General features: G+C 43.5%; 1 protein-coding gene across 4 annotated transcripts in view; it reads right to left on the bottom strand.

Annotated features, from left to right (window-relative positions):
• Nucleotides 1-15,293, bottom strand: part of CPVL (carboxypeptidase vitellogenic like) — a 108,036-nt gene that overhangs the window by 25,862 nt on the left and 66,881 nt on the right. For all 4 annotated transcript variants that reach the window (XM_040964778.1, XM_040964776.1, XM_040964777.1 and 1 more), the window contains one exon: nt 466-648. In XM_040964778.1, coding sequence (XP_040820712.1) covers nt 466-648 — 183 coding nt within the window. The remainder of the gene's footprint in view (nt 1-465; nt 649-15,293) is intronic.

Genomic DNA, 15,293 nt, shown 5'->3' with positions numbered 1-15,293 from the left:
TTGAAGTAGCTTTACGTTAATAAAGTGGAAATTTTGAATGAAATAAAGAAATTCCTGAAAACAAAGAGATAGGCTATGACAACTCTCTGTCCATTGCAGTGACTGAATCTGCCATTCAAAACATTCCCCTATAGGAAACTCCAACTCACACGCATGCACCAGTGAACTCCCTAACCCACAGGATACTTCAGACACTAGAAAGACAGGAAGCCCCTCCCATGCGATGTTAGGAGGCCAGCATAACCCTGATCCCCAAACATGAAAATGGCTTTACAAGAAAAGAAAAGCACAGGAGAAGCATGTGGCCTGGGGTGACAGGGAGGAGAGGAACTCACATCCCTCTTCTGAAGTTGGGCCTCAGAAAACACACATTGGCTGTTGCATGACTTGGCTTAATGTCTTACGGACATTCGGGCTTATTTTCAATGCCTCCCCATGGTCTGCAAGACCCAAGCATGTCTGTACCTGGTGGAAGTCTCCCACTTGCCGCACGTAACCAGCCACCTCGGTATCAGTCTTGAAGATCTTCCAGACCTTCCTTGCCACCTTCTTGTACTCCCGGGATCCCTTCCACTCCATGGCCCTCAAGGAACGCTCTGTCAGTGACGCGGCCACGATGATGTCCAGCTGGCCACTGTAGATCAGAACCTGAAATGGTACCAGGCCATTGGTGAATGCAGGAGTCAGAAGGTAAAGCCAAAGAATTCATCCCTGAATAGGCAGGGAGGCACCTGGAGCAAAAGGGAACATGAGCTGCCCAGAGGAGTGCCCAAAGTGACCAGCCAGGCAGATGAGAAGGGTCATTTCCTTCTTGGTTGGCCACACACACCAACCTGACTGAAACTCAAGTTTTGTCTCAACTATTGCACTCTTCCAAAAGCTTGATTCCTCATAGTTATCTGCATTGCAAAGTCCTTTCTTACTCGCAAAAGCATTTGTGTTGTATCATCCTCAGGCAGCAGATTTTCTTCTGATACATGACCAGGAGGACTGGCTTTGGCTAAATATCAGTAAAATTAAGGGATAATGCACCCTAGGATTTCTGTGAAACCCGTATTTCTTTTATTCACTTTCAGGCATGGCAGAGGCTACTAAACCTTCTGTCTGCCGTTGCTGGTCCAGAAGGTCCTCTCCTGCACTGACCGCGGTGGCTGAAGCAGAGCTGTCTGAAGCAGACAGGTCGAGGCGCCTTCAGTTTGTTTACTTGCCACATGCTGCTTCTCAGATGTCCCTTCCCCAAGTCCAATAGTGCACTGAAGGTCCCTTCCACAGTGCATTGTTCCTCCCCAAACCCGCGGTTATAAAGCAGAAACCACATTAAGGCACCTCCTCCCTCTTCTACCAAATTGTAATTGGTTTGGAAAAGAATTCAGATAACACGGATGCTGATGAGGTCATAAGACCATTGAAGGCAGGATAAAAGGGAATTTCTCCTTAGGAAAATAAAGATCAATTCTTCATCCAAAGACCTATGAGCACTGGGTCAGAGTCCTCGTAATCTCAATTTGCAAACTGTATGACAGAAGTTTAAATAATTTTTTCAAGCCACATTTTAAAATCATTATTGATTCCTGCATAACTCACCGCTTGAACACAATCTACAAGTGCTTTATCTGGTCAGCAATGAAGCCCACAATGGTACCGGAAGTCTACAGGATATTGTGAAAAAGCATTTAAAATGTCCGACTGCACCACAACACCATGTCAGAAACGCTCACCACAGAATGGTAACTGAGAAAGTCAAACGTGAGGATTTCTCCAAGAAGTTAGTGGAAGCCAGAATTGAAAATAATCACTATATTTTGGTGCAAAAACTTAAATCCATGTGATTTTGTCATAACATAAATTTTTGTAAGCTTTTTGAAGATTTTCCCCATTTGTAGAATTTCAAGATATTTTTTGTGGTAAAATATCTTTAATTCCATTTTCCCATGAAATTTTCAAAGGTTCCTTATATAAGGGATGTTTTCTTAAAGATTTATTTATTTATTTTTTTATTGCAAAGTCAGACATACAGAGAGGAATATCTTCCTTCCGAGGACTCACTTCCTAAGTGACCGCAACAGCTGGTGCTATGCCGATCTGAAGCCAGGAGCCAGGAACTTCTCCAGGTCTCCCACATGGGTGCAGGTTCCCAAGTCCTTGGGCTGTCCTCTACTGCTTTCCCAGGCCACAAGCAGGGAGTTGGATGGGAAGTGGAGCTGCCTGGATTAGAACCAGTGCCAATATGGGATCCTGGTGCGTTCAAGACAAGGACTTTGGCCGCTAGGCCACCGCGCCGGGCCCTATATAAGGGATCTTAAAATGATGACTATGCATGCGTGTACAATCACATACATAGAACGCAATGCAAGGGTGGAAAACCCAGTTGATTAATTTAGATGCTAGGAACTTGGTTGGTTTCCCATTGTTTTCTGTTCTTAGGCTGTTTCTTTAATGTAACAAAGGTGAAATTCATCATTGATACTGCCTCCCTACCTCCAACAAGGAGATTTTCTTCAACATCACACTCTCTTTGATCTCTCTGGAGGCTCTGACTGGGCCTGAGTGAAGACCTTTGGTTGGATCTCAACCAAACGTAAAAGGTCTCACTACACATGTTTCCCTCCCTGCCTTCAATGGTTCGGGCTCCTTAAAAGGCTTACACATAATTAGAAAGCCCAGGACTTTTACACGCCCCAAATCCTCGAGCCGCAGTGGGACAGGATCCCGCGCAGATGAAAGAGCCCTGGGCCTCTCTTGCAGGAACATGCATCCTTTCATGTTGCTCAGTCACCACCACCATCCCCTCCGCGCTTACAAAAAACACCCAAAGGAAAAACCCTGATAGATTTAAAGCCTCTTAAAAAAAAAATCCAACTCTACTACAGCAATAAAATATTTGCATTGTTTATACAGAGAAACTGCCTCAAAGGCCTTGAGTACGTGCAGCCTATGTTAAGCCTCCTACAGCTGTTTTGGCCAATAGTATGGAAGCAATTATATCTGATCAGTACCAGCGGACAGGCCTTAAATAACTTCGCCATTCTAGGAAGGCCTGATTATAACTGATTAACAAAGATAATCATGTATAAAGCAATTTCTCTTCCAGAATTCAACGCAAAGCTGGTTATTTAGGGTGTCTATTAATTTTTCCTCTCCCTGCTGCTGCTGCTGTAGGCAGCTTGCTTTGTCTCCTGTGTCTCTCATAGTTACTTTTACTGGAATCATCACCAAATTCTGAAATCAATGTGAACTTTTTTTTTCATCCTTAACAGACAATAGCAAACATCCATAAATTAAAGAAAAACAAAGCTTATACATTACAGCACCACGAAACAAGTTGGCTGAATTGAACTGAAATGAAATGAAGCTGTTTCCCTTGTTATTTAAGAGTTGGCATAAACAAGAGCCTCGATTTTCAGGAACAAAGCAGTGGAGGCTGGCACAATCCTGCCCGAGTGATGGGTGGAGGCCTGCTCTTTGGGACAAACGGGAATCCTCCCTTTGCAAAGTAAGTGAAACATGCTGGACTTCTAAAGAGCACAGAAGTTGAATGCAACAATAAAAGAAATTCAGGTTAACAATACAGCAAAGTGACCTCAGAGCCAGCAATGTAAAGCAGGCAACAGCTTTCACTTTGATCTAAATGCCACCTTTAAGTCTGGGGAGCCCCTGTGTGGGGTGCCCCTGGGCTACATAGATGAGTAAGCCAGTTCAGGATCCTATGATCCACGGTCAGTGTGACACGCCAGGTGGGCTGTGTCATAGGTGTAATTCTGAAGCCAAGGGCTCACATTAGCTACCCACGTCCTGATAGAGTTCAGGACATGCCAGCTCACTGTGAAAGACGTGTACACACATTCACCCCACTTCTTCCCTGCTAGAGTGACCCAGTGACTTTGCTTGTCTTAGAGAGAGGCTTCCCATAACACTGGGCCTTCAGGGCCCAAAGTGGGGCAGGGCTGGGGCAAAGCCACCCCTGAGGCTTACTTGTATTTTAAGCAACAAGGTCTAAAGACAAAGGGGAAAAGACAGATGAAGGCAGTTTTTATCACCACTTCTCTGGTCAACAGGGATTCAAAAGGGAGCAAAGAGAGGCAGGCAGGTTAAGATACCACTGGGACTGTCCCACATTGGAGTGCCTGAGCTTGCATTCCATAGTGCAATGCCTAGCTTTGAGTCCCAGCTTCACTTCCAATTCCAGATTTCTGCTGCTTCAGGCCGTGGAAGGCAGCAGATGATGATTCAAGGAGCTGCATGCCTGCAACCCACATGGGACACCTGGATCTCGGCACGCTCTAGCTCCCAGCTGTGGCAGGCATGTTGGCAGTGAGCAAGCAGATGGGAGATCTTCACCTCTCTGTCCCTGTCTGACTTCTCCTGTGAGGGTCACCTGTAGGCCTGCGTTAAGGAGCAAAGGCACGCCTTTCAGAGATTCAAGGACCTGGCTGCTGAAACTGGAACTGCTGGAATTGATGGTTATGATGACTTGGAAACATGCTTAACTTCTGAAAAAAACAATTCAATGAAAAGTTATGCTTCTATGTGCTTGGATTCTATAATTACTCTATTTTGAAAACCTTATATCAATCTTGGGACAATAATTTATCAAAACATCAGCAGTTAAGACAGCTGAGGAATGGCTGGTTTGTATCAGCTTCCTAATTTTCTAATTTTTTGGTAAATGTGATTAGAATACTTATATATTCTAATACATAGAAAAAATAACAATGTATAATATCAGTAGGAGTTTGGGCAGCTCAACCTGGTAAAAGAGAAATCTTTGGGAAGAATAATCCTAAATAAATAAAATGCTATCAGTTCTCAATTTTTCATGAAAAATTAGCTTCACCTTAACTTGTAGAGAATCTTAAAAGGCTTGCTCCAATATGGCCCTGAGTGATTTGAATTACAAGTAGTCTTTTTGCCTCTTTGTCAAAAGGCAAAGCCAGGCATTTTTATTATTACTATTTTTAACTTTGCAGAGTACATTCATGTTCAAGAGGTCTTCAAAACGTTCCTGAAAAATCTACGCACGGGTTTCAATTTTTTTCTTTATGCCAAAATAAAGTGACTTTTTCATTCCATTCTCCTTGGACTTTGTGAAGTATACTCATACATAATCTGGCTTTATTCTTAACTCCTTCACCAGGAAAGGTTGGCAAGTTTCACATTACCAGCTTCCATTGAACTGCTAAGAAAATGGTGGTACTAAGAGGTCCCAGTGGGAGACTTTAGATCCTGGAAATCCTCAATTTCTACCTAAAACTCCTTAAGAAAGGAGGTAAATCCCTTCAAACCAACAAACATTTATCAACTCCCCACAGATGTTAATGTTAAATGGCTATCAAAATGCCTCTGGAAACAGCTGGGTGAGTGTGAGACGGTTTAGAAGCAAGCTTCATCTGTCTGTCCAAGTCCAGTAGCACCTGTTGGTCATTTCTCACTCTGTGGAAGGTGGAGGAGGTGTGCAAGGGGATCACTCAGTGACAGGTGTCTCACTTCTGCTGCAGGAAGTGGCCTTGATTACGCAGCTGTGGCATGACCTTCAGCCGTTGGGAGCACAGGGACTCTCCTGCATGTGTGTCTCCAGCCCAGGACTGGACAGCAAAAAGTCTATTGACAATTACAGCATGGAAATTCCACTCTTTAAAGGTTTTGTGTGATGCTGAAGGGTCATCAGCTGCTGTTTTGGCTCAACAAGTCAATGTTAGTTACTCCCTGGTAACTGTCCTCGAGGCCACCATCCCCTCAATGGATACAGCCCTGGTGGGGGCTGTTCATCACACAGTCCTGCCTCCTCCATGCAAAGGATAAGATTTGACCTACATGGGGGCACTCAAGTGCTCACTTGCTAGAATATGAACATCAAGCAGAAGGACGTGACAGTCTCTCATGAACCCACCCACTGAATTGGCCTCCCGGAGCCTCAGAATTTTCCCTGGTTCCAATATTTCTTCTCCCCGGTGCTTCTGTTTCGCCACGGATTCTGTTACTCATCAGGTCTTCCAATGAATTTTTTTTAAAGCTTCGAGCAGCCAGAATTGTTCCTCCTGCTAACAAACCACGACCCTTGGCCCAATTCCGCACACAGCGGCATGCCATAACTGGCAACCCCTAGACACATGAGTTAGCTTCCAGGAACTACAGGCCACTTCTCGGCACGAAGATGACTGCATCTACTTTCCCTGGAGTGGGGATTACTGAGACCATGGAATGAAGTCCCCTGTCACTGCCTGACAGGGAGCAGAAGCCTGGGACAAGTTGGGGCCTCCTCCTCAAGGGAGGAGATGATCTGTAAATGATTTTAAATACATGACAAGGTACTTGTAAAGTAAACCTACAGAGTATATCTGCATGAAATGCTTGCTGTCATTCTCACTCTTTCAAACAAAGGTCTACAAGAGGAGGAAATTCCACCAGGACAAACTTGAACCCAGTCACAAAAGCGGCTCCCATAGGGGATCCTGGCATGTGCAAGGCGAGGACTTTAGCTGCTAGGCTATGGTGCCAGGCCCTAGAGTGCAGCTTTTAAAAGAAAAAAGTTGAGGGCCTGGAACAATGGCTCAACTGACTAATCCTCCTTCTTGCAAGGGCCAAGATCCCATATGGGCACTCATTTGTGTCCTGGCTGCTCCTCTTCCCATCCAGCTCCCTGCTCGTGACCTGGGAAAGCAGTCGAGGATGGTCCAAAGCTTTGGGACGCTGCACCCATGTGGGAGACCCAGAGGAACCTTGAAGCTCCTGGCTTCAAAATGGCTCAGCTCTGGCCATTGTGGCTATTTGTAGAGTGAACCAGCAGTGTCTAAACCTTTCACACATGCCCAGGAGGCAGGTGCTGTTTAACCCACTTCAGACACATAGAAGCAGGCATATAGTGTACACACAGTCAATCTACAGGTGACAAAGACTCAAATTCAGCTCAACCTGAATCCAAACTGTGTGTGTCTATACCCTGTTCCACTTTGCCTGCCTACAGTCACTATCTACAAGCAGATGCTCAACAGGTGGTTTACTTGAGGCTTGGTATTTCATATGCAGAGGCCAAATTGAAGATCATTCACTCAACAGCTTGCCATGAAGGACACATGTTCACAGGTAAGAGCACAGGCCCCCAGGGATAAGTTTGAATGCTAGCTTTCCCACCTACCAGCAAGATTATCTTAAGTCACTAAGCCCCTTCCAAAGCTCAAATTCCCTGTCTGTAAAATGAGCATAAGAAAATAACGTGAGTCGGAGAACTGCAGAACTTACCACGTGCAAAGTTCTCAGCATCCCAGGCACAAAGTAACTATTCAAGGATGTTAGCTTCTAGCCTTACCACCATGTTTGGAGCAAGATCAAATATGTAATAGCTCCACAATTTCCAAATGAAATGTGGCCTGTGGATTACAGTTGTGACTCTGGATGAATAAATTTCTAACACAGGTGTACTGGGTCACTGATTTAACAAAACAAATGTCAGATGCTTCTAAAAGCTGAATGGCACCTGCAGGCACAAGTGCTGCTTTTTAAAGAGTTGTTTTATTTTAAAGGCAGGGATACACAGAAGAGAGAGACAGAGAGAGAGAGAAAGAGAGACCGCTTTTCCATCTACTGGTTCATGCACTTGTTGAAAGCGTCATGGAGGATATAACTGGCTGAACATGGCTTGACTAGAACTTTTGTTACTTTTAAATGATCTTTCCTTCCTGGAGTGTAAAGGTCTTCAGTTTGCTGAGACTTATATTTACTTTGCAGATGCAATGCTACATCTCTTATGGGAACAGTCTGAGAAAGGTGCTGTTAGGCGATTTTGTCATTGTGGGAACATCAGAGGGCTTACACATGCTATGTTATTGACCAGAGTCTCTGAATGTGATCAAGAGATGGCATATGTGAGGCACAAAACACACTGTTTTACAGTCCACTTTCATATGCAGAAAGGGTACGCTCTTTAAATACTGATCAGAGCCAGGAATGGCACTCATCAATGTCATCATCAAGTGGAACACATTGCGCATGACTGCCCTGCTGCCTTCCTAGACAACAGTGCACTTGAGCTGTCTGTGCCAGCATCTCCACAGATCTATGGAAACGCCTGTGCTCTGGCCTCATGGTGGTTACATCACCAGGCACAGGGAACCTCTCACTTTCCTCAGAATCATATGGGTGGTCTGAAATGCCATTATGTGGTGAACAACTGTATATTCATTTAGTACAAATAGTTGTATTTCTTTTTGTTTTACACTGAGATGCCAGTGTCATGGACTGAATCTTTGGCTCTCCCTAAATGCCTATGCTGTAAGCCTAATACGACAGAGAGGGAGGCTGGTTCTTTGGGAAGTGATTAGATCATGAAGGTTCAGCTCTTGTTAATAGAGCTGGGCACCCTGTAACAGAAGCCTCAGAAAGCTCTCCAGCTCTCTCTCCACAAAGCAAGGACACAAACAAGAAATCTATAGTCTATAACCTAGAAGAAGATCCCCATTGGAACTAACCATGTTGGCTCCGTGGACTCCAACCCCCAGGGTTGTAAAGAATCAATTTCTATTGTTCACATGCCATTCAGCCCATGCACAGTTACAGCAACAGGGCCAATCTAGGCCTGTATCCCTATTCAGCTGCAGGGAACTGGCACTGCGTATAGCTGGCTGCCTTTGACATAACCCTTGCTCCTGCCCTGGTGTTCTCACACATGACAAACACAGGGCAGTTTTCATTAGTCTTATACTTTGTTCTTGATTTTCAGTGAAAGCAAGATATTTCTCTGTATTCACATCTTGGTCATAGATACAAAACAAAGATTAAGACATCTCCATCCAACTCTATTCACTTGTTTCGTTTCCTTCCTGCAAATGTTTCAGAGTCACTTTCATCTGAAATGGAAGGGAAACAACCTCTTGTCTGAGTTGCAGAAAAGAGGACTTGGTCACTATGGTATGTCAAGTGTGTGTGTGTGTGTGTGTGTGTGTTTAATCATCTCCTGTGAATTTTCTACTTATTCATTAGGCAAATATTTATGAAAGTCATGAGAGTAAGCTCCTTGGAATAAATAAGAAAAGATGTTACCCCAGGGTGCCAAAAGCTTCTGATTTGTTTTTCAACTTTTCAAGGCAATGAGCAATTAGAAGAGGAAAAATGTCTACTATTTCATTCTTGAAGTTTTCCTTAGAAGAGAGGGCAGTGAAAAGTTCAGCTAAAGCTTTCTAAAAAGCTCATTACATTATCAATTCAAATTATAAGTGTTTCAGGTTCAGCCAGTACTCACAGAGTTAACTTCTCAGCAAGAGATCTCCCTAGTGAAGACCTAACAGAATCAGATGATATATTGACCCTTATTGTCCATGGTGGCTGAGTCACAAAGGCAAACATGTTCCAGGCAGGCATCATGCAACCAACAAGGTCAGCCAAAGACACCTGCAGGAGCATACACCTGCACACTCACTTCAGGGGTGGGTACCAGTTATGATATCTGTGTCCTACATCCTGATGTCAGGATTCAATACCCAGCTCCTGCCATTTATTCCAGGCTTCCTGCTACTGTGGCTCCTGGGATGCAGGCAGCAGTGATAGCTCAAGGGACTGGATCCCTGATACTATGAGGGAGACAAGGATTGAGTGTGCAGTTCCTGGTTTCAATTCAACCCGGTTCTGGCCATTGCAGGTACTTAGGGAGTCAAACAATGGGTGAGAGTACATGCTCCCTTTCTCTCCTATAAATAAATTAAAATTAAGAGTTTCACTTTAAGTAAGAAAAGGTCCCTTATGCTAATTCAAAGTGAAAAAAGAGATCTGTGCTTTTCAGATCACCTGTACTTTTTAAAAGAGATTTGGGCAGAACTGTATATAAATATACACTCTGGCATATACGTTTCATTGTCTTTGGCATAGAAAGCATAAAGTTAAGTCATGTGTGAGGGCCACTTACTGAAATAAACTTTGTTTTTGTTAAGAAACAAAACACAGCACACATACTGCTGACAGAGAACATACAGCATCATCTTACAGGTCCTGGTTACTCTTCTACTTATTAGGAAAACTACAGAGACACAGCAGAAGGAGGCTTCGGCCCCCCAGTATAACAGGAAAGCAAGTTTGTGCTTTTGTGAGAAGGCCATTTTTTGTTGCTGCATTTTTTGATGAAAGATTTATGCTTATATGTTGGCCCATTTACAATACATCATAATACTTTGCAGACAAAGTTATGCTCTTTTCCCAATGATCTAGTGACCTTAATCTCTAACATTTTGTGGTTTCCTGTTTGGGGAAATGATTGAACAGCAGCCTAAGCTATTCCAGGCTGCACAGCTTTCCCAGTTGGCCTCTCTCTGTCTTAGTTTTGAATGTTCATCTGTTCACTAATCACAAGAAGAAAAGTTTTTTAAGGAACCTTTCCCTACAGATGCTAAATCAATGAAATTCCTACACAGCAGACCTCCACACTTCCTCTTCAAGCTGTTGGACATACCACTCTTGTTCCCAACCCCAACAGAGCTAGGAGTTCTTATAATTTAAACCAATTATCACAACCTACCAACATCTTTCCCCTGAACAGACGAGAATCAATTCTATTAATATTCAGCTCCACAACTAATAATTCCCTGAGGGTCTCGCAAAGGTTCAGCTGTAGAAAAACAACTATAATTCATCCGAGGGTTATAACATTGGAGAAATGTCCTTGATGGGTCGCAGATTTGTTACTCTTCCTCGGACAAGGTCTTGGCCCCAGTTGCCAGTCGCTCTCACTTTGGCCCTATTTCTTCCTGGTGATTTTGCATGGACTCAGGGATGGAATACGCAGGAAGCTGATTCCCCAGGGTATATGTGGAGAGGACTGTCGTAGAAAAACAATGCAACTATGAAATAGTAGTCACTTCTGCAACACAGTTGTTCTTAAAAAGCAGTGCTATTTTGCTTCTCAGAGTTTAAGGAGGAAAAAACGAAGGAGAGAAAGTGAACTTAAATAAACACTCCCTGTGCTTGCCATTCCCCTACCAGCTGGTTTTGCCAAGATGAATAAAGAAAAATGAAAGTGGAGCAACAAACTGAGTGTCCAGCAATTATGCAAATAACACCTTTTGCGCCCCCCTCAAAAAAAAAACAAGAAAAAAAAGCACCAAAAACTATTCCTGCTTTCTTGCAACTTTACACTAAATAATTTATTTGGTTTTACAGGGTGAACATGAAGCAAAGCCAACTTGTAAAGGATCCAGAAAGCTATCAGTCCAAACTGGCGATTTTTGAAAGGAATCTCAACCACTTAGAACAGCACATCAGAAAAACTTTTAGTGCAATCCAAAATAATATTGTTCCTAGTGTGAATACCAAAGTCCTGGGAGCCCACTCTACGGGATCCCTATATTCTGTTTCTCATTTTAAGGTCTGTTCTCAAAGCCACATTCTGATTCTTTCACCTGGCAAAAATGTCCTCTGCCTGCCTGTCATCCATACCTATGTTTTATTGCTCTGAAAGCATCCCAAGAGCAGGCTTGCTCCTTCCTCCTTAAAAATCTCTCTGAAAGATGAATGTCTTCTTTCTCAGAAGGTCAACATCAAGCTCATACCCAAGGGTCATCCACAAAGACCGCAAAGTGCTCATCAATGTGACTACTCTACTAAGAGATGGGTCACAGGTCAATTTCATTTTCTTTGCACATCAATAAAAGTAGTAAATTAAAATACACATTTGTGGGGGTCAGTGTGGTGGTGTAGCACGCTGATCCTCTGCCTGCACCTCTGGCATCTCATATGGGTACCAGTTCAGGTCCTACCTGCTCCACTTTCAATACAACTCCCTGCTTATGGCCTGGAAAAGCAGAGGGAGATGGCCCAGGGTTTTGGGTTCCTATACTCACTGAGGAGACCCAAATGAAGCTCCTGCTTCCCAGCTTTGAATCAGCTCAGCTTTGGCTATGGCAAATATTTGGAGAGTGAATCAATGGGTGGAAAATTTCTCTCTGTGTTTCTCCCTTTCTCTTTGTAACTCCATTAAAATAAATCTTTAAAAAGTACATACAGTTGCATACAACCCAACCAATAAGAAACAGTCCAATGAAGACAAAGTGCTCTATTAATCATAAATCTATGGTACATGCATGCTCCACTCAGTATGGTAGCTGCTGAACCAAATTCACATCTGCTAGAAAGCTAAGATACACATGTATTTTGAAGACTTAGTGATAATGATTCCCTAGTTGTCACTACAAATTGATAGGTTATTTAAAATGAGGGTGATTCAAAAAGTTTGTGGAATGGGATGGGTGTTGTGGTGCAATGGGCTAGACCACTTTTGGGAGTGCGTGCAAATCATTTTGGAATGCCAGTTCAAGTCTCGCCTTCTCAGCTTCCAAAGCAGCTTTCTAATAATGCACCCAGGGAATGCAGAAGATGATGGCTCATGTCACCCAGATGGAGTTCCTGGTTCCCGGTTGGGCCAGGCTCAGCTGCAGCTATTACCAGCGTTTGGGTAGTAAACCAGCAGATAGAAGCTCCATCCCTCCTCCCTCCCTCTCTCTCCCATTCTCTCCCCACTCTACCACTCTTCATTTCAAGTAAATAAATCTTTAAAATAAATTTTTTTGAATAAAGTGACAGTAAAAGATACATTTTATCTTGGTGCAAAAACGTTTTGAAGTCTACGCATAATTTTGGTATAAAATGTAGTTTCCATAAGCTTTTGGAGGACCACATGTATGCATGAATCTGTATTCAACAAAATAAGCTTACCTTTCAATTTCATTATCCATGAAGTTTTTGAAGTGCTCTCATTTATAGAATAAGGACAATATATTTTTAATCAATTTTATTTGTTTAGATTTTTTTAAAAAATACCTTCTAGAACACTTAAAATTAGTTACATAACTAGTGCCATATTTTTTCTAATGGTCTACCCTGAAGAAAGTTTGTCCCTTTGCCAGCAGTTGCTAAATGACAAAAGGACAGTCACTGGTGGAGGGGTGGTCAGCACTTGATGAAACTGGATTGAGGAAGGTGTAAACTACACACATGTGGAGGAGCAAGTGACTGTATCGCATGACAATTACAGGGCAGGGGACAGGACAGCATCTCCTCTTCCGGCTCCCGTTCCTTGCACTGTCACCCTCACGTTTAACAAAAGATACTGTTTAGCAGAAGCAGCTAGAATTTGGCTGGATTCACCAAGGAGTATGAGGACAAGTCAGAAGAAAACAGAAAAGCTGTGAGCCCTGCCATTAATGCAGGACTGGACAAGGAAATAACTATTCCCCGTTACAGCTGCCCTGAGCACCAGCAGGAAGGCAGGCAGTCTCATTGCAACCTGCAGAAGCTGAGAATCTAGGGATATTCAGGAACTACTGGAGGGAACCCAGACACAGGAAATGGACACCTGAGTGTCCACTGAGCAGGGATCCAGTGAGGTGCACCACACTTTGGACTACAGCTCACCCACTGGTACCCCGCTTCCCCTAATACACGAGCCTTCCAAATTTGAGAACAAAAATTAATTCTGTCTGAATGAAGCATACTTTGCCTTTTTTTAAATTTTTTTTTTATAAAGGCATACTTTGCCTTTATAAAAAAAAAAAAAAAAGATGGAGTGAAAGCGACAGAAAAGATACTTCCAGGGATCTCACTCCCATCAGTTGCCATTAGTCCTCGCCTAAGTGGGCAACAGAGCGAAAGGCTTCCAAGCAGGTGGATCTTATCAAAGAGGGCAAAGGCCTGTTGTCTAGCTTACTCTTCCTTAGCAAGTCAAATCAGAAGGACTCTGTGTGATCTTTATGTTTTTTATCCACACCGGAAAGCCTCTTATCAGTGAGATTCCCTGCCCCAGGCTCTCAATGGCTCCATTCAACAAAGTCACCCCATTACCATGCAGTTAGGTTTTTTTGGGTCTTTCTCTCTCTACCACTCCCCTCCCCCCAGTCACACAACTCCCCCCTGTTTGGTGAATAAAGAATTTTATCCCCTTTCCTGTCAGACAAGCTCAATAGGATTGTGGAAAACCACTACCACTGTAACAAATACAGAACTGGTCAGAATATTGGAGAAAGAGTCAGGAATATTTAAATGAAAAAGCAGCAACTAACGATGGAGGGGCTCGGGGTAGAAACCCAAAAGCCCAAAGTTCTTTTCATAGAGAGGCTGGGTAAAATCTTGGGTTATGGGACAGCAAGTGAAATTATCCCTTGAGAGATAACCCCCATCCAATAGCAGACTGGCTTGTCAAGAAGCACTTCCCTTCCAGCTTCCTGCAGCTTCCTGGGAGGCAGCAGCTGATGGCTTAAGGACTCAAAAGTCGCCCGTGTAGGAGACCCAGATGAAATCCTTGGTTCTTTTGCCAGGCCAAACCCTATCTGTTGGGGACATACAAGGAGTGACCCAGCAGAAGAAAACCTTCTATTTTCTCTTTCTTTTTAATGAATGAAAGTAAATAAACATTTAAAGGAAAATATGGTTGAAGGCTCTGGCTTTCATTTAGTCATGTGTAAAATAGGAATCATGTGCCCATGAATTGATGATTAACAAGACTTAGAGGCAATCATAACATTAACAAGCAGATGGCCCTGATTGCCCATGACAGGGCTGTAGTTGGACAACTTCTACACTACAGATGCAGCAAATCCAGTAGGAGGCCCAGAGGTGTGTCCTCAGACTGTCACAAGTGTGGGGGAGCCACTTTTTCCTTGACCAATAAATCAGTGCCTGCTGTCCCTGCTTGGGTCACCCAGTCTCTGATGGGAGAATCTGCAGGAGAAAGTGTACTGGGTCTGGGATCAGACATTGTGGTAAACACACTCAGATGGTGATGGTGATGGTAACAACGACGGGTAAACACGAGCAAAAGCACTGGCTTTGCATTCTGGCTCTCTCCCATCTCTTACAAGTGACCAAGGCAGTGCCCAGAGCCAACCCGCATATTCAACATAAGCAAAGTTTATTTTACTTTCTTTACTACAAATAAAAATTGAAGTTTTACTGTGTTCTCCTGCATCTCAGTGGTCAGTGTTGGACATGCACTGCCATGGTGACCAGCCTGGCAGGTCACTCCTTGAGAGAGGCAACAGAGATCTCACCTGCTGGTTCTACATTAGCAGGAAGCAGGGGTCAGGAGCTAGAAGTGGGTAGCAAATACCAAATCTAGGTCTCCAACATGGGGCACTGGGGCCCAAACAGTGCTTTAAGTGTCAGGCCAAATGCTTGCCCATTTGGGCTTTAGATCCCTAGAGTCTACATGGTCAATGGTATTTTCAGTTGTGTCAATTCTTTCTCTTGGAATCCCTCTCAACGTGCAAATCTTTTGAGACTGCAGATTAAGTTCTGCTTTTCTTCTTATCATAAATCTCAAT

This window comes from Ochotona curzoniae, unplaced genomic scaffold (genome assembly GCF_017591425.1).
Source record: "Ochotona curzoniae isolate NIBS_2020 unplaced genomic scaffold, NIBS_Ocur_1.0 scaffold_3835, whole genome shotgun sequence".
Lineage (NCBI taxonomy): Eukaryota > Metazoa > Chordata > Mammalia > Lagomorpha > Ochotonidae > Ochotona > Ochotona curzoniae.
This window is presented reverse-complemented; position numbering and strand designations above follow the sequence as displayed.